This window comes from Leptinotarsa decemlineata, unplaced genomic scaffold (assembly GCF_025532065.1).
Source record: "Leptinotarsa decemlineata unplaced genomic scaffold, Ldec_3_MD MMD2_tig00000010_RagTag_RagTag, whole genome shotgun sequence".
Lineage (NCBI taxonomy): Eukaryota > Metazoa > Arthropoda > Insecta > Coleoptera > Chrysomelidae > Leptinotarsa > Leptinotarsa decemlineata.
The window spans coordinates 2985435-3005813 of NW_027412538.1; the positions used below are offsets into that span (position 1 = coordinate 2985435).

The 20379-nt window shown below is 34.8% G+C and overlaps 1 protein-coding gene across 1 annotated transcript; it reads right to left on the reverse strand.

Moving 5' to 3' along the window:
- Positions 1-5277: 5277 nt before the first annotated feature.
- LOC111515792 (general odorant-binding protein 83a) lies at positions 5278-14984 on the reverse strand. The gene is made up of 6 exons (XM_023171993.2): positions 14833-14984; positions 11262-11390; positions 11168-11203; positions 5978-6086; positions 5487-5551; positions 5278-5432 (listed from the first exon to the last, which is right to left on the reverse strand). Exons 1-6 carry the CDS (start codon positions 14905-14907, stop codon positions 5415-5417), a joined length of 432 nt encoding a protein of 143 aa, XP_023027761.2. The 5' UTR covers positions 14908-14984; the 3' UTR covers positions 5278-5414.
- Between the last annotated feature and the right edge of the window lie 5395 nt (positions 14985-20379).

A 20379-nucleotide genomic window follows, 5' to 3' on the forward strand; every position in this document is an offset into this window, starting at 1 on the left:
ATACGAGTTTAGAACGAGACAATCGTCTGAAAGGAGTACAATCCAAAAAACTGTAAGAGCACCATAAAGCGGTTTTAAATTCAATTGCAGAAGAGTCTGGATGAGGTACATGAAAAAATTGGGAACAACTTGAATATCTCCCGTATTCGTTTTGGAAAATTCTCCGTGACTTTTCATTACATTCCAACCACATCCAACGGTTCCAGGCTTCATTTTCTCTGGATTTTTCATCACGAATGGACCTTTGCAGACAGTTTCTTCAAAAAGTGAATGAAAATTCATTGACACTGATATGTTCATTGATGAAATAATTTTTTTCAGAAATGCCAGCCAAGGCCTGTGTAATCGCATGAATTGAACTTAAATCGGTGCTCAAAATGAGCGCTGTTGTCATTCATAGGTACTTTTGACAGGTAATTTTTAATGTTTTTAGCTCATCGTTTTCTTTTTATGGAAACAATCTTAAAATATAATTATTATTACTCTTAATTAGCAAATAATGCTCTTCATAGTACAGTCAGTCTCTTATAAAATACAAAACAATAAAAAATATATATATAAAATTAGAGACAAGTCATATTTTGAAAACAAGAAACTAGAAAACGAGAAGAATTATTGATGACAATTTCTTGAAATATATTCACTACATTTTCTTTTGAATGAATTTAATGAATCACAGCTTTTTATATGAGTTGGCAAATTATTAAATGCAATCAGACCAGAACTATACAACGAATCACAACCTATATGTTCTCTGTTGATATAAAAATTTCCTATTCTATTTCTAGTGGAGTGTGTATGAATACTACTTGTGTAGGTTAACTGATCACTCAGGTTATTTTGGCAACATATTGTGTTTAATTTTAAATATAAATATTAGCATATTCATTGTTATCCTTTGTTTAGCAGACATAAGAGACAGTGTTTCCAACATGCATTCCACAGATGTGCGTTTATTACAACTTAATATTGCCCTCATGGATCTGTTTTGAAGTTTCTGTAGTCTGTTTAGATTTTCATTGCTCACAAAATAGAGTAATGTACTGCAATAGTCAAAGTGGGGTGCTATTATTGATTTATAAATTGTTAATTTTGCATATTCACTTATTTTATTTTTCAATCTATATAAAAGATGAATTTTCGTAGCTATTTTTTTCTGAATATAACTACAGTGCGCATTAAGGTTCAATTCTTGATCTAATACCACTCCCAGATATTTAAAAGTTGTTACCCTTTCAATGATGACATTATCAATATAAAGATTCAATGACAGCTGTTCATCTTGCAATTGCCTCTAACGATATTTGCTACCTATTAACATACATTTTGTTTTATTAACATTTAACTTGAGGCCGTTGTCACATAACCACTCGTTTATATTCAATAGTTCATCATTCAAACATTCTGAGATTTCATTAGTTGTCCCAGAACAGCACAACATAGTGTCGTCGGCAAACAGTGTAAGATAACACCTTTTAACACGTATCACAATATCATTTATGTACAGCAAAAATAGCAGCGGACCCAATACTGACCCTTGAGGGACTCCAGAAAATACATTTAAAGTACTGGATGTCACTTGATTATATTTAACTAGCTGCTTCCGATATGTGAGGTAATTTCTGAACCATTTTAATACTTTATTATCTAGTCCATACTTATTTAATTAAATTTCATTAAAAGTAACTCAGTGTTGACCGTCTCGAATGCCCTTTTGAAATCCAGAAACACAACACCTATAATACGTTTTTTAGGTAGCTCAACTTTCCACGAAGAGATTAAAAATTGCAGTGCAGTTTCACATGAATGGGATTCCATAAATCCAGACTGTTCTTTAATCAAAATATTATGTTTCACTATAAATTTCATCAATTGCTCTTTCACTGTGATTTCTAATATTTTCTCATAAATTGCCCAGTATTTCCCAGCATTTCAAATGTTAACTTGATTATATTCAGATTAATTCCATTGTCATCTGTATTATTTTTCTTGAGGGAAAAATTATCTTTTTTAACTCGCACATATTCAATGTTTCAAATTCCCTAAGTATATCATTTGTTGGTATAATATAACTGAGAACATGATTATATCCCTTGTACAGCTACTTCTGTAGACCGAATGTCCCGCAATCCCATAATTTTCAAGCAAACGTATTCCTGGGAGAGTTTATCAATTATTAAATATTCAAAGTCATGTGCTTAGCAAAATTTGGAATTTTATGTGATTTGCACCCTTTTTAATGGATTTAACTCGGGATTTCACGCTTGATTATTCAATTTGATACTTATTTTCTTCAAGACAAGTTGAAATACATATTTAATTACTGAAAGATTCTCAAAGAAAAATTGCCAGCGTTGATGAAAGATATTCACATTTTAGTAGTGTGTTTTATGTGCGACAGGGTGCCAGCGCATTTCAGTGCGCTGGATAGGTCAGGTAGGACTTGGCCTCCTAGGTCCCCGAATAGTTAAGATTATTTGATGTGAGGACATTTTGAAACATTGGTGGAATTTTCCATAGAGTAGACACATGAGTCTATTTGTAAAAGAACAGGCATTTTCATTTGCAGAAGAAAAACATTTTCAACATTTTATTAATTTTTTTCATGATCGATGTAATTTTTGATCAGAAATTCCATAATTTCACCACTCCTGGCGTTTCTAAAAATTAAGAGCGGGGAAGGCATACCATAACTAGGCGCCAATATTCAGTAAAAAGGCATAGGTATTTGAAGTAATACTGTATTTCCCATCAAGAAAAGAAATAATATCAGAAAACTATAATAAAAGAAATATTTCAATAATATCAAAAACTATAAAAAAGCTAGTATACAAAACAAAACATTTTATTACCTCTTGGAGAGTAAACTAACCGTTCACGTAAGCTGCGCTGTCCAAAAGTCGTTTTTTTAAGTTTGTACGAAAAAACGTTAAATTTTCTGTAATGAACCTTTTTCCTGAAGTACGAAAAATCACTCACTAGCAGCGCTAGTAGTTCGGTAGGGACAAACATTGCCCAATCCTCATTTAAACATATGATGAAGTACAATTAAAAAAGAATGTTTTTAACAGAAGAAGATGTAACTGGAGCAAAACTAAAATTTGCAGTTGTAAAGGATAACAATGTTGTAACATTAAAACGTTGGCTTGCATGTCGTAATTTAAAAGTAACTGGAAAAAATGAATTAATAGACAGGTTAGTAGTATATAGACTCTAGTAAAAGAGTAGCAGTAGATTCAAACTGTAATAAAAGAAATTTAAAATAATTATGAATTTCAGATTTATTTCCGAGTGAAATATGAATCAAACATAGATGGTAATGAAATAAATTTTATTAAATATAATAAATGAACATAATTTAATAAACGATTGAGGTTATATCTCATTATAATCAATGCTAATTAACTATGAAAAATGTACTATTCATTTCATGTTTAGAGCATACATATGAATATTTATTTATTTTTGCACTGTTAAATCCACTCTTCTCGAAGCATGTATCCATTTCTTACATCTTACCTCATTAATATGAGGTTTTATAAATGGTATAAAAACACGTCTTCTTCCGGATATCGATTAACCGACGTACAATTCGCGAAACAGCAATGCTTCGGTGGCATTATACTAGCACAAAATAATTTTTCATATCAGATTTATATTTTTGAATAATGAAATAATATTACGTACATAACACTGTTTCACATGTGAATACTTTATGTTTGTTCCTACTACTAGTGCTGCCTCTCGTGACACGTTCGCTGTACTATTCTCAGGAAAAAGGCTCATTGGAAGCTGGAAAGTCTTGGTAGTCATCTAACAACTCAGGTTGGCAAGGTCCTTTTAGAATTAGTTGACGCACTATTTCAGGGATCAAAATAGTATTTTTGAATAAAAATGTGTCTATGGGATAAGGATCTTCATCGACAGAAAGGTGAATGCCTACAAAATTGACATATCAATTATAAAATGATCTATGTCTTGTTCTTAAGAACTATCACTATCCAAATCCGAATTATAATCTACTTTCGTAAATGTTAATTCAGTAGAATGTAATGAAAAATCGGATTTTGTTCTTACTATATCGGTTGATGTAGATGGAACATCAAGTAATGTTGAGAAGAAGATCAAACTGATCTTCCTCTTGAAGATGATCACTTGGTGATCGAAACACGTGTCGAGGTGTTGAAATAACGGCTTGGTGTTAGGAAAAAACTCCAGTTATATTTGAAAAAAAAGGATATTTATGTGAGACAATTTATAAGTCGAGTGATATTCGTAAAGATTATTTCCCGAAATGTTCTCAGCTGTATGAATCGATATAAGAACAAAATATCGATTCTCAAATTAAATCAATTTCATTACCTGAATGATGAGAACATTTGTTTGAAAGTACAATTATTAAAGACACAATGTTCGAATTACGAATATATGAACAGAGTACGTGCATTTTTTTAACAATAGAATTTCATATGAGAACATAGGCTTTACGGCTGCAGAACCAGACAAAACGTTTGGTTCTTCAGATGCCATTTGACCACGAGCTACCAGCCCGGACTTTGTTCTCCTCAACAGGATTTCATTGTTACAATTTATCGTGTCCCAACATGAGACCGTAGAGCCGGTACCCGAGATATGTTTTAACTGCACGTCCCATATTTTTTTCGATTTCAATGAAATTGATACTACTTATTCAGAATACTGTATTATACCAATGAGTTTCGATTGGGATATTAACATTTCTGAATATCATATTCAGATGGAGTTTTGAATGAAGGATTTTTGTCTCATTTTCGTGAGTTATGTGAATCAGTGAAGTGCAGCAATTCATTTTTCATTTTGGTCTCTTGTATCTGTTCATTGTATTTGCGAGTTCTATTTGATTTACATATTCATTTGAGTTGTCTCAGAGAGTCACGTACAATTCAAGAATAATTACACCAAGATGCTGATTTCTTGACTGTCACTTTTACCACTATAAAAGTCTGTTTTGGTGACCTAGCCTTAATTTTTTTACCACTTTATCGGTTTAGAGAATATAAACGTTGTAAAACTCTATTTTGGTGGTCTAGCCTTCAATTTTTTCATCATTTTAGCGTTTTAAGCAAATAATCAGAGTATTTTTTTTCAATTAGGTGGTATCCAATCACTTTTTTTTAAAATCATGTATTATGACAATGTACCTATTAAGAGAGATGGGGTCGTATGATATCAACTATTCCAGTTAGTTCCAACAAACAATTCATGTTGTGGATTATGAAAATACAGTACAATACATAGTAATATTTCAAATGTGTATTTATTTTATCATGAATTAATTACCATGCACAAACACACAAATTGAAAACTATATAGTAAAGTTCATAGTTGCTTTCTGCCGGCGGAACTATGGAGACTCAGTGGTGAAATGTTGCGCCTCAAAGCACAAAGAAATGCTGTAAAATAAGTGATGAATGAATTTGTATTTCGAAAGTTATTCTGATACTCACATCGGGATACCTTTCATAAAAACATTTCGTTAATTGGTATGTTCTCTCATACAGAGGTCTTATGCCTGAAAATACACCAAATATAGTAAAATAGTTTGTATTCCTAATTATCTAAAATATTTCTCTGCCAAGCTGTACATTACATCACATCTGCTGCTGATAAAATTGCAGCAGGTTGAATTTTTTATTTCAGCTTTTTCGCCCAGGAAAATAAATGCTAAATAAATTCCGAATATAAATGGAACTATGATATAGGTTTCAAAAATATATTTTTTCAATATCCCGGAAACCGTCAGTATTTCGTTAAAATGAGTTATTAACATTTTTGATTATTATATAATCTTATGATATAGGTACAATCGTGGTGTAAAAAAGTGGATAGATATATACGAGCTAATACTTGGTATAATCATTTTGAATATAGATATATTTTAAAAACCTGCAATTTGATTCGCTCAACAATAAAAGATAAGTGAATCATCGGTACCTACCTGCAGTTTCTGCGTGACACCGAGGAAGACCTACTTCCATTTCTCGTTTCAGTTTTGGAGGACACAATACTTCAATTACTTCCATATTCAAAGAACCGTCTTCATTCATCTGAAAACAATCATTATTAAAATGAAACGGTAATTCTTGCATAAAGCTGAAACTTGAAATGTCTAGAGAAATTTCAATAGGTATGACGGGGTATTTATCCCAGGTCTGTTTATTTGACACTATTGATAATAAGTGGATGAAGCTAGTGAAAATGTGAGGTGAACCCTTTACTCTTATCATATCTGGCCATATCTTTTTTCAAGGACAAAACACAAGCACTACAGGAATATCCTCAAGGCGCTCTCAGAGCGGTGCCTGTGCGAAAGTAGCGATCCACATTGATTTGAATCGATGGAAATTAAATTCATTTGGAAAAAAGTTGTCTGGAAGTTTATTCCACATAAACGCAGCTCTCCAGATGAAAGAGTTCTCAAACAGTGAAGTTAGACGTGTACTAAGGTGAACCTCAGAACGATGAGCAGCCACAGTCCGTTATGTATTTCTGATATGTACCGCTCTTGGTGGCATCACTTTCCGTGAAAGTATCTATAGAAGGAGACAAAGTCGTTCGATGTTCCAGGCTATCAAGGTTGCACGTGATGACGCGTCTCCAATCAGGCGGATGGCTCTTTTCTGAATGGAATCCAGCATCTTCAGGGTATGTTCGAGGCAGAGTTCCATACATGAGAACAATACTCCAAAGAAGGTCTGGTCTGAACTTGATAAAGCATCAAAAGTAGTTGAGATGTGTCCAGTTTTCTGGTTCGGAACAGTGTTCCAAGCTTTCGAGAAGCAGCCTTTGCAATTTCAACGACATGATTGTGCCAAAACATATTGGTGTCCATTTTAATTCCCAACAAACTTAGCCAAGCAGAAAACGAAATTGTCTGACCTGACACAATTAGCTCTGTTACGCTAGCAACGCAAAGTACGGAAATCGCATTTAGAAAATGCCAAAATTAGGTGCTTTTTAGGTACCGAAGGCAAAAATTAGGTGCTCTGTAACTTACACCGCAACTCAATACTCAAAGTTGCTTTGCTAGCAGTATGTGATGCTAGCAACGCAATGAAAATAATAATAAAATAATGAATGTAAAGGGAACACTATTAGGTGCTTATTTAGTGCTAAACGGTGAGGATCGTAAAATTTTCTAATTAATAAACAAAAGCTTCCAATTTCGTTAAACAACAGATCTAAGAATCAGGTCTTTCGAAAACGAGGACGAATGCTTCATCAGGTATAAACTAAGCGTGGTAATAAAGTGCTAATTAGGTTCTTGCAAGGCGGGCGGTTCGACGTGGATGTCACTCAGTCAATCGACCGATGTATGAGTCGATGGTTCAAGCCCCAGGCTGAACGCTTAATTTTCACATGCTATCGTCCAACCCGTGTTAGGAATCACACGTTGAAAGATGAGACCTCGTTAGTTCTTAGCTCGCACAAGTTTTGATTTCTGAGGGTTATCGTTCGTTAGGGTGCGATAGCTGGTTAACGGAAAAAACATATTTTGAACGTTTTTTTTAATAGTGGTTATCGGGTCCATGGTGGTTACCGGGTTCATAAGTCCCATATGAATTATGGAATCTAGATTCACTATGAATATCTAATGAGCGCCTAATTAGCACTTCATTCTCATTCCTTTACTTATCGAGGAACGTACTGTGAGAACTCAGTCCATCAGTCATAGTGGTTTTCCATAATGCCCCATAGGCATTATGGAATGTAGGTTTACTATTATTTATCTAGTGAGCACTTAATTAGCACTTTATTTTGATCGTCTACGTATTAGTTTACGAGTATCTCAAAACTTTATTGCATATTGTTAATTTTTTTTCTCAAATCAGGTAACTCGAATTTTTTTTTTCACTTATTCGCGGTCGTTTTCATCTCAATTTCTTGCAAGCACCTAATTAAAACTTTATTACCACGCCTAGTTTATACCTGATAAAGCATTCGTCCTCGTTTTCGAGAGATCTGATTCTTAGATCTGTTGTTTAGCGAAATTGGAAGCTTTTGTTCATTAATTAGAAAGTTTTACGATCCTCACCGTTTAGCACTTAATTAGCACCTAATAGTGTTCCCTTAACATTCATTATTTTATTATTATTTTCATTGCGTTGCTAGCATCACATACTGCTAACAACGCACCTTTGAGTATTGAGTTGCGTTGTAAGTTAAAGAGCACCTAATTTTTAACTTCGGTACCTTAAAAGCACCTTAAAAGTACGTAATTTTGGCATTTTCCAAATGCAATTTCCGTACTTTGCGTTGCTGGCGTAACGTAGATGACATAATTATATCCCGTTCGGAGACATTTATCTTCTTGGAGAAAACCGATGCCTGGGTTTTTGTGGTATTGATTTAAACCTGGTTACATTCACACTAATTCGAAATCATTTCTAGATCCTCATTAGGATAGAATAGTGCCCTATATTGTGTATCGCTAGTTGGTCGATACACGCAGCATATGAAGTTGGTGATCTTCTGTGATATCATTTTGAACCACATAACATCAAAGTTTCGGGGTTCCACCACTTCCTCTCGTTGGCAGGAGAAATCGCTTCTGATAAAAAGAGATATTCCAAAGTTACGACTGAATCGGGAGTAGAAGTCATAGACGGGATATAGAAAATTGATGGGGTTTCATGAAGCAGTGACTTTGGTTTCTGTAAGTGCAAGGATATGAGGACTATTTGATTGCAGATGTTGGTGCACTGAGTTTATATTTGAGTTGAGTCTTCTGATATTGCAGACATAGATTTTGAAGTTGCTAGTGGGCCTCTTAGCAACTGCAGTTACCATGCTATTTTCTTGTGGATTGATGTTAGGAAGACCCTGCTGACTGTCAGAAATAGTGGTTTTCGAATAACTTCTGCAGAATTATGTCCTTGAATCAGCCCCCACCCGGAGATCCGATTGGGGAGCTATTTACCGGGTGAGACCAGCATATCAATGAAAAGGAGCATTACTTGCTTATACTTGATAAGTAAAATCTGAAACCTCTGGCGAAAAATGAATCTATTGAAACCACTTTTCTCTCCAGAACTAAAATACTGTCCTCGAAGCGCATTTTGCTAACCAAGTTAGTGTCATCAGGAGATGACTAAGAGTAATTTCAATCGAATCAACACCTCTCATGATGAAGGCAATTGAAAATCCGGGCCATAAAATCAATTCCTAGTCGGTGACATAAGTACCTTTACCAACAGCCCTCCATTCACACTCTTATGAAATTAAAGATATAAAACAGATAAATATTAGGTATCAATAGGGAGCAAATAACATAAGGAACAGTAACAAATACTAGGAATTGATTCATTAACCCTCAATAAGTGAAGTACTGATTCGTCTGAATGCATATACCTATGTAATAATGACATAGCCATTTGAATTAGCCTTAGTCATCTCCTGATGATGCCAACTTCGTTAGTGAAACCCGTGTCGAGAAATAGTCTTTTTGTTCTGGCGAGAAAAACATATGTCAAGTACTACAAACAGGAGTGGAGTGAATGATTAAAGAAATTTCAGACCTGAAACAGAATTGACCCTTCATAAGGTTGAGAGGCTTTTTGAGAGAAATTAAAATATCAGATATTGAGAATTTTTGTAAGGGCAGAACACAAGCACTACAGAAAAATCCTTAAGGCGTCTGTGCGAAAGTTGGATTTCAATCGCTGAAAATTAAATTCATTTGGAAAAACGTTTTCAGGAAGTTTATTCCACATATATGCAGTTCTTCAAATGAAATAGTTCTCAAACAGTGAAGTTCTAGGTGTACTGAGTTGAATCTCAAAACGATGAGCAACCACAATTCGTCGCGTATTTTTGTTATGTACCGCTTTTGGTGGAATCAAATGTGCCGAGTCACTTGAACACCTTCCGTTGAAAGAATCTATGAAAGAGAGATAAATCTTCAACCTTTCTTCGATGTTCCAGAGGCACGTTTCGCTAATCAAGTAAGCGTCCTCAGGAGATCGTTATGACTGAATTTGGTGGACATTTTAACCCCCAACAAACTTACCGAAGCAGAAAGCGGAATTGTCTATCCTAACATTATTATATCCGGTTCGGAGACATTTATCTATTTGGAGAAAACCGATGCCTGGGTTATCGTGCCATTGAATTGAACCTGCTTACTTTCAGCCCAATTCGAAATCAATTCTAGATCCTCATTAAGACATGCAACCTCCTGCCGATGAAGATGTGCATCTGCACCCGATGTCCCGGAATCCAAATGGAATGACAAGACAAGTGCGCTGTTGTCAGCAAAGCAATATATTGGATTCTTTATTTTTTTCAGTAAGTCGTTAATATACAATCAAAAGAGAGTTGAAGACAATATGGATCCCTGGGAAACACCAGCGTTGATGGTAAAAGTATTCGATAGATATCCATCGACGGCCACTTGCAGGGAACATTCTTTCAGGAAGCTTGAGAGCCATACACAAAACAGATCCAACAAACCATAGCATCGAAGTTTGGTCAGCAAACCTTCATGCCACCCACGGTCAAAGGCTTTGGAAATATCAAGCGCAACATCTCTTGACTTTCCATGTTTCTCGATTGCGTTATTCCAAATATGGGTGACATACGATAGAACGTCGCCTGTTGATATTTGTTTCCGAAAGCCATATTAATGATAGCTCAAGATGTTGAAGCCTTCCAAATATTTAAGGATATGGTGGTTTACAGCTTTCTCCAAGATTTTTGATATCACTGGTAGCAAAGGGACTGGTCTATAGTTGTTTAGAAGATATACCTACCTATATTCGAAACAAATAATATTTTTCAATTCATCAAAGCCCCTCAAAAAAGTTCACTGTTTGTCTTGTTGAATTCCAATTTTACCCATTTTGAAATATCCTCAGTAGAGTGTTCTTCAAACTGACTCATTATGATCACTCCTGAGGAAATGTTGAAGTTTTGTAAACTGTCCATTGAAAATCTCACAAATAAGTATTAATTGAATACATTCTGTGTGCTTCTTTTCAGATTCATGATTTGTGAAATCATTAGATTTTTTTTGTCGAATTGCACAATGAGAATTTTGTGTAGTAGGCATATATAAGGAATGATTTTCATAAAAAAAAAAATGAAACTGAAAGGGTTGAAATATGAATAATATTAAAATGAAACTTACTGCTTCTGATTCAACCCATAAACATGCGATGTATTTCTGAAACAATTCAAAAATGTTTGCATTTTGTCAATGAAATATGTTGAAAAACGTTCACCTTCACTTTCATATCATCTACAAAGTTTCCATGTGCGATGCCTTCAATACTAACTTCGTTTACACCACTTTTAATGATGCATCTGTTGTGTAACATACTGGCTACTTCAAGAAGTTTTTCTCCAAAATCCTGAAGCAATAAATATTTGAATTGTTGAAATATTTGTTAGAATCTATAACATATCAAAATAACAGATGAAAGAGTGATATTTTTTATTATGCCCAATCTGAACGATGCAGTTATTGCTCTGGGGACAGTTAGATTACTCAATTCGTTGCCCCATCATCTTCGATAATATCTACCGCAAATTAAGACGAAATTAACATTCTAGAACATTCTAGACATAGAACATAAAATAGAACATTCTAGATAAATTCTCATGATGATAATAATAACACGACACTTTTACGGTATTGACGAGACACCGGTGTTGCGACTCGGGAACAAATTGAATCCGTTGTGGGGATGAGTAATGCCGAATTTATTTGAACCAATCATTCCACTTTCAGGCTCGTACACATACAAGTTGATACGCCTGATGTAGTTCTTCTCGACCATCAGAGTAAGACGATATTTGTCGTGTAATTTTCAGCTCCCGGCGTGACACATATAGTCCGGAAAGTGAAAGAAAAACAGATAGAAAATCGAGATTTTCTCTTCGAACTCCACAGACTTAATCCAGACTACTCTGTCAAGATAATTGTTTTCATTATTTGAGTCCTTGGTGGAATGAAGACTTCTATACTCTCGAATCTTATCATGCCGGCTTGCCGCACTAAGGCAGACATCTTAGCCGGACAAATTTAGAAGGCTATCATTTTTGCCTCATTGCGTCTGCTAGGAGCACATGATTTTTGAATCTAATGATTATTTGTGGGAAATGGTCAGTTGTTGATAATGCTGTCGCACTCTCACGAATGTATTGGGGCTTCGAGGACAGGGTCCGATCAGCTTTTCCTTTGGCAGGGAAAAATAATAATGATAATATCAATAATAGTGATAATGAGAAATAATCAGGGTTGGTCATTTCATATCTGAGGCCTTTAGTGAGTTGCGTCACCACTTTCCCGAGCAACTGGTGCAAAACCAGAGTGGCAGCATATACGCACATGAGAGAGTCTACAGGACTGACCACCCGGTAGACTCAATATTCTGTTCTTGAAACACAAGGCAGTTACTTTCACAACCAACCTGTTCTGAGGGGTCAGAGGCAATGGTGCCCAACCAGATGATTTGTCTAATGATGACGACCGTGACGATATCGGACGCGTTGAGTGAACAAGCAAACTGAAAGCTTGATGCATTGTTATGAAAGTATATTATTGATATTATCATTGTTATTTTTTCGCTGCGAAAGGGAAAGCTAGTCGGACCCTGTCCTCGAAACCCTAATACATTCGTGAGGGTGCGACAGCATTATCAACGAATGACCATTTCCCACATCGTGAGGTAAATAGGTTAGGTTCGAAAATCATGTGCTCCTAGCAGACGCAATGAGGCAAAAATGATAGCCTTCTAAATTTGTTCGGGGGCATAACTGGCGAGAATGCATGCTCTATTATGTGAAATACAACCGGAGCATGCCGCCTTTTCCGCCTAAAATCTAAGGGAGTATGTGTCTTATCTCTGTTGATGAGGTTATTTAGCTACTCCTCAGTCTGCTAACGAAGTGGTGGAAGTGGCAATTCTATCTCCGGTTGGCTTACTTGAAAAGAAGCATAACGATGCTTCCGGCCGAGCCAATCGGAATGTGCTGGGCGCTCCACAAGATTAAACCCCTGAAACCACAACTGGCTCGAGTGGATGGAAACTGGCAAGTTAACACCGTCATGTATGACGCCGTTCAAACAATTACTCAGTCGGAAAGGTAGAATACCGCCTCTCCGATTCGGAAACTTACATGGCGATTAAATAAGATGTCGGTGTTTCGTATACAATGTGTGATGAACCGAAGGGCAGCTTATATGACTTTTACGCCTGCCGTGATGACGAATAACCTTCAAACTGATATTATTAACCACTAAGCAGAATTGCTTTAATAGGATACGAATACTAGTGGTTGCTAAAAAGTAACTAAAGGGGCGAGAGAGAAGTATTGCGGAAAATACCACACTCTGTGGGTATCTTTCTCACTTATTTCAAGAGCCTCCACGTTTTGTAGTTAACCCATCGACTTTTGGTCGGGTGGAATCCTTCTGGAAGGACATTTACGAGTATACGCAATCACTCAACCTAGACATTCAAGTCCTAGCTACTTCCAAACTTCTGTTGAGAGCTTCTACAGCCTGAACAGAATGAACTCTACAAACCAAAGCCCATCAATGAAACTTGAAGAGCCTTTTCGTGTTCTAAAAATTGTATTGCTCCGATCCCGGATAGAATAGATACTTATTGGAAGAAAAATTATTGAGTACCCACCCCTACTTGACGGTATCTTATATGCAAGAAAACTTTCTGTAGTTGACCCAGTATTTCAACGGATCGTGACCATGAGAAAGCAGGAGTCCGAGCATTTCTTTTTGAAGCAAGCTGCCTGAGCAGCCGGTGAACTTGGTTTGTATCTTCGACAATGAAAGAGGTATCCACAACTCTGTTACTAAGTCAGAACCCACATCAACAACACAGTAATCAGGTTATTCCTACAGGTATGCGAGAATAAACCAATCCATGGGGTTTTCTTCAACAAATTGAAGACATTGATTTATCGGTTTGCTTTTCTCCGGCTCTTCGAATTGGCTCAGGTCATAGAAACTACTGACGGCTGACTTGCGACTGAAAATAATTAAAACACAACTGTGAAGTTATGAATTTGCTCATCTGTGATTGGCCTTGAAAGTAGTGAGCTATGAATCTAGTCAAATGTTGCTTTCTTACCCAACAATAAAGGTCACATAGTTAATTTTCCAATAGTCTTTTTTATTCAAGCCTAATTCATCGATAAAGAAAAAAAGCTTTCGCGAACAAATATATAAACTAATTTTATGTTTTAACATTGGGTTATTATCAAATCTCTTTACAATCTAGTTCTACTTTGCAGTTTATGTTACTTATAAATCAATAAATACCACATGGACTGTGGTATGTTGAATCTATTAGGTACATATTTGTACTGTAACCTACTAAAAATAAAAAATGGATAACTGAACTTTACAAAAAATAATGTCCACTTTTATATTTTTTATTTTTTACAAATATATTGGAAGAGACCAATGGGAAAGTTATAAAATTATTTGGCAGGCAAACTACAATTTTTTCCCTGGTAAATATCAGTTTACATCTTTTTATATTGTTGTATAAATTGTTCAATTTAGTAATTTCATCACCTATTTGAGTAAGTTTAAAAACTTATTCGAATTGCCCAGATATATTACGGACCGACAAAATAAGTTCTTTGAGAGACTGAGATGATAATATAATGTTTATCAAATTAATAATGTTTTCTTTCATTCATTTTTATGTTACCAACGGAAATAAGGTTGTTGTTGGAAAAACTACTTTTCGTCTTTACAATCTTTGCAAGTCTTTCGACTCATTTTATGATGAAAATAAATATTTATTAAATTCAACAAACCTCTCTACTCAAAAGTGCCACAACTGATTGTGAAATTGTTAAAATCACTAATAGACTTGAAATTAACTTGAACATATTGGAATATCATCAATTACTTTCACTTATTTACTGACACCTTCCAGGTAATAGGTGACCTATATATATATATACGAGTACACATAATATCTATTGATTATTTTGTTGTTGCTTGCAGTTTAGAGTTCATTTTTTCGAAGTAAAAAAACTATTTCAACCAACATATAATTTATTGATCTCACCTTCAATCATAATCACTATTCATTATTGCATTTATGCAATGGTTGCATTCATGCAATAATGAATCAATCCATGACAATAATTGAACAATTTTCACAAACATTTTTTATTTGCGTTTCGCTAACTCCATCAGAGGTTCCATCTAAGGAGGCCACTTCTTTGTCTGATATAAATTGCTTGGTTCTGATTGTGGGGGATTTCAATATAAATTTCTCAGCAAACACCACCTACAGCAAACGATTGGGGGAAATTACCTCTGATATGGGCTTCATGCAAGTTATTGATGATATTACTCATCCTACCGACAATGGTGGAAGTATTATAGATCTGGTGATTACTAACAGGAATATTTCAGCTCATATACACAAAACTCCAAAAATAAGTGATCATTATTTAATTACACTTAATTTAAACAATGATAAAGACCAAACACCATACGAATATTGTATATACACTAGAGGCAAAATTAATTATGATGATATAAATAATGAGCTGGCGAAGGTAAATTGGGTATACCATTATGATAATGTAGATGAGAAATGCCAGTATCTGACAGGTATTATGAAAGAATGTTTGGATAAAGCAGCTCCAAAACAGGAAAAAATAATTAAACCGGAATATAAAGAATGGTGGAATGATACAGTTAGAAATGCAGTAGTATACAGGGATAATAAATACAAACTATATAAGAAATCAAAACAGATTGAAGACAAAGAAAACTACAAACAGGCAAGAAATAATGTGGTGAAAGTTATTAGAGAACAAAAATCAATATTTTACAAGGACAAAATAGATAATTGTAGTGGTGACCCCAAAAAAATGTGGAAAACACTGAAACCTTTGCTGTCACCAAAAGAAAGAACAAAATTCACCAAGTTAGAGATTGACAATGAGGAGGAAGTAGATATTAATATGATTCCTGATAAACTCAATACATATTTTGTAGAAAGTATCAATAAATTAGTAGAAGAAATACATATTGAGACACAAGATGAAATAAGGATACAAAACACTGCAAAAGAACATTTGAGTGATTTCAAATTGATTAGTTTTGAGGAGCTACATGATATATTGTTGACAATGAAAAATAAAGGTAGCGATGATGATCTAACAACGGAATTCCTAAAAAAATATATCATAATATAAAAGGCCCGTTATTAAACCTTGTCAACTATTACCTACAAACAGGTACATTTCCATCTATGCTGAAAGTATCAACAATAATTCCAGTTCCAAAAGTAAAGAATACAAGTAAAGCCAGTGATATGCGACCAATAAATACTTTGTTGGCAATAGAAAAACTAATTGAGAAAGTTGTCTATGTACAAATGTTAAATTTTTTTAAATAGTAATAATATTCTAACTGAAAATCAATCAGATTTTAGAACAGCGGTCCAAAGTGTTTTATTTGACTGGAAAATGTGGACAGATCAAAATATGAATGAAGGAGCAGTTTACTTAGATTTGAAAAGAGCCTTTGAGACAGTAAATAGGAAAAGACTCCTGCTTAAATTGAGAAATTATGGAATATCCGGTACAGTCTATAAATTGTTTGAAGATTACCTAAATAGTAGAAGACAAGTAACAAAACTTAATTATGTAACGTCCTGTGAAATTGTCAATAACAACGGAGTACCTCAGGGCAGTACACTAGGACCACTCTCATTCCTAATATATATAAATGATATTGTTAATGAGGTAGACAAGTGTGAAATTCATCTCTTTGCTGATGACACACTTGTATCATACAATAAACAACTGTATTAATTAGTTTTAATATGGATTTTCATCAAGTATCGGCCAGTTATATTCAATCTTCTAACTTCCATTTAGCATTTCGTATTATCCTTGAAATATGTGAAAACTCAGATCTATCCAATTTTTTCTATAAAGTGTTCTGATTGTTTGAAGGTGATTGACAATGTTTCGTGGTGTATTTCATCAGTTCGGACTTTCATTGTCTAATATAATATAAATTGATTTGAAATCCCTGAAAAAAAATTAAAAAGATTAACAGAAAATAACAATTTTATTAAACAAAAGACTGAAATTACAAAGAAATAACATACAAGCAACAACCAAAAAAATAAAAATTGAAATATCAATAAAAGCTGAAAATCAAAAAATTTAAAAAATATTATTAATAAAACATGAAAAATTAAAATTAAAAGATTCCAAACCAAGTTACATCACGACGTTTCGATTGTTAGTATCCACAATCGTCTTCGGGTGATAACTGGACTTATTGCTTCGAAATCTGACTATTTATAGGTCATTCGAGTGCTTTCACCTATCCCCTTTTCCCTCTTTTCGCTTCATTGGTTTTAGCGGGAGATGACCGTTTTGCGGGAGTTGGTCGTTTTTCGCTTGATTAGAGGTTTCCATATGTTAAGTATCCCCTAAACCAATGTTCTTCCTTGTGGATGATTTCAGCTTGAGCCCACTTGATGTTATGTTAATGAGTCCAATCATGCTCTGCTATTCCGGAATAGTAGAGCATGTTTGGACTCATAAATAGTCAGATATCAGAAGAATGAGTCCAGTTATCACTTGTTTTGGAATCTTTTAATTTTTTTTTTCATTTTTTGTTAATAATATTTTTTAATTTTTCAGCTTTTATTAATATTTCAATTTTTTCTTTTTTTTGGTTGTTGCTTATACACACATCGGAAAAGTCTATGGATATTTTTATAACATACTAAATATCATAAAAATAAATGCATGGGGTCGTTTAATTTCGATTAAATTGGTACACTCGACCACCCTGTAGATTTCTATGGGTTGAACAAAGCCTGCAAAAACGGTAACTAATCTTTTATCAAGTTTTTTACAAACTGTAGGTTTTCGGCTAAAATGAATAATCTGATAGTGTCGAGTTTGTACATTCTATGCAGTTCTTGCTCAGCAATTAAACTGCAAATATTGTGCTTTAACATCACTTACCATTGGCTGAGATGAATAGAGCTGTAGGGCTTCTTCAAGGTGGCATGCGACAAAATGACGTAGCCCTTCGTTTGGGGGTCTCCCAAAGTGTTATCAGTCGATTGTGGCGGGGTTTCCGTGAAACTGGCAGTCCAGCCGAACAACATCCAGGGCGAGGACGCGCTACAACTGCAGTTCATGACCGATTTTTGGTCTTAACCGCAAGAAGACAACCGACAATCACAGCACCTGAGTTGGTTAACGTGTTGCAGCAGACGCACCAGGTAACCATTGGTCGTGATACTGTCAGAAATCGACTGCATGAGGCAGATCTCCACAACAGAAGGCCACTGAGATGTCCACCTTTGTCGAGAGGCAATCGCGGTAAAAGATTAGAGTGGTGTCAAGAACATCAAAACTGGGTTGCAAATGATTGTGACACAGTTTTGTTTACAGACGAATCCAGATTTGGATTTCATTCAGATTCTCGTCGAGTAAGACTGTGGAGACGACCTGGAAATAACGAACGTTTGAGACACGTCCAGGAAGTCCACACATACAGAGGTGGTACAGTAATGCTATGGGGCGGAATCATGATCGGTGGCAGAACCGATCTCGTTTTTCCAAATCGCTCCCTCACAGCTCGACAGTACCTCGACACCATTCTTCTACCTATCGGCCGTCCGTTTGCTGGTGTTGTTGGTGAAAACTTCCACCTAATGCACGATAGTGCTCGTCCACATGTCGCGCGTCTAGTGACTGACTGGCTCACCAACGAAGGAGTTGATGTATTGCCATGGCCAGCACAATCACCGGACCTGAATCCCATCGAGCATGTGTGGGACATGCTTCAACGAAGAATCACTCCGCATATGGGGAACATTCACACAACGTTTCAATTGAGAGAGCTTTTATTCGCTGAATGGGCAAATGTACCTCAACAAGACATTGACAATCTCATTTTGTCGATGCACGATAGATGTAGGGCCGTAATAAACCAGCGTGGAGGCCATACTTTGTACTGATTCAATTTTTTTTTGTATTATGATTTTTTTTCGGGATGCCAAAGAAGAGCCATATTTTTTTTAGTTTTGCTTATATGCGCACTCAGTATTTTTGACCATTTAATAAATTTTGTTGTAAGTTACATTCGTTTAATGATCACCCGTCAACTTTTTTTTCCCTAAAGCGATTTAAAAAAAAAATTTTTAAATTTAAAAATATCCCTAGACTTTTCCGATGTGTGTATGTTATTTCTTTGTAATTTCAGTATTTTGTTCAATAAAATTGTTATTTTTAGTTAATCTTTTTAATTTTTTTTTCAGGGATTTCAAATCAATTTATATTATATTCAACAATGGAAGTCCGAACTGATGAAATGAAGTGTTCTGATGATCAGTCATTCGACTACCTGGCAACATTTTCGGTCAAATCCCCCCTGACAATCTCTCATCTTTAAGTTTGTACTATTTTTGCATTTGAGTGACTCATTTGATAAGTTATATTCTGATTACAAATAATAGTTTCCAATAGAAAGCAAATCATAGTAAAATACATAAACATGATGGCAATTAAGTATAATTGAGAATCACATTGCTTTATGTAAACAAAAATTCATTACTTTTTTTTATTGAAAAAAAATTCATAGCAATTATTATAATTTGATGTTTTCTGTTTTTGTGAAGGAATAAATAAACTCTTACTCAATTTTGAATTACTTGGTGAAAATCAAAAACAATATTCATGTTAACACTTACAAATCCTCACAATGTAGCCAGCAGGTACAAAATAGGTGAAAGTTATTGTTACTAATGATTCGACTAATTCTAGTAAATTTCTCACAACAGATTAACTTCATGTTGGTCGTTCAATAAGAATTTTGATCGTTTGACTGTTTTAATAATGTTTTTCACTTCTTATATATCTTCTCCATTTTCACAATTAGTAATTTACGAGGGTGGTCTTGATAATGGTTATAAAATACTACATGGGCTAAAAAGTCTCGGACCTAACACATAGATAGAACTAGTTTTGTTGCAGTCACCGCTTTTTCAGTTAGTACTAATCTTCAGAAGAAAGCTGTTGAAATTTCATGATATTCTTTTGAGTTATTGTGTTAAAAGTGACACTACTTTTGTTATTTTTAAAACAATGGACCTAAAAAAATTTCGTATTGCTTCTTGAGGGGGGTAAAAATTACCGTTCTAGCGGAGCGATGGCTTGAAAAGTGTTCCCCCAGACCCCGTTCCACCAGAAACAACAACATTTGACTATAGAAAGATCTGTTCAAAGTGGTTGCCGCGCCAGTTCACTGTTTACCAAAAATAAGAACGTCTTGATGATTCTCAGCAGTGTTTGGCCATGTTTGAA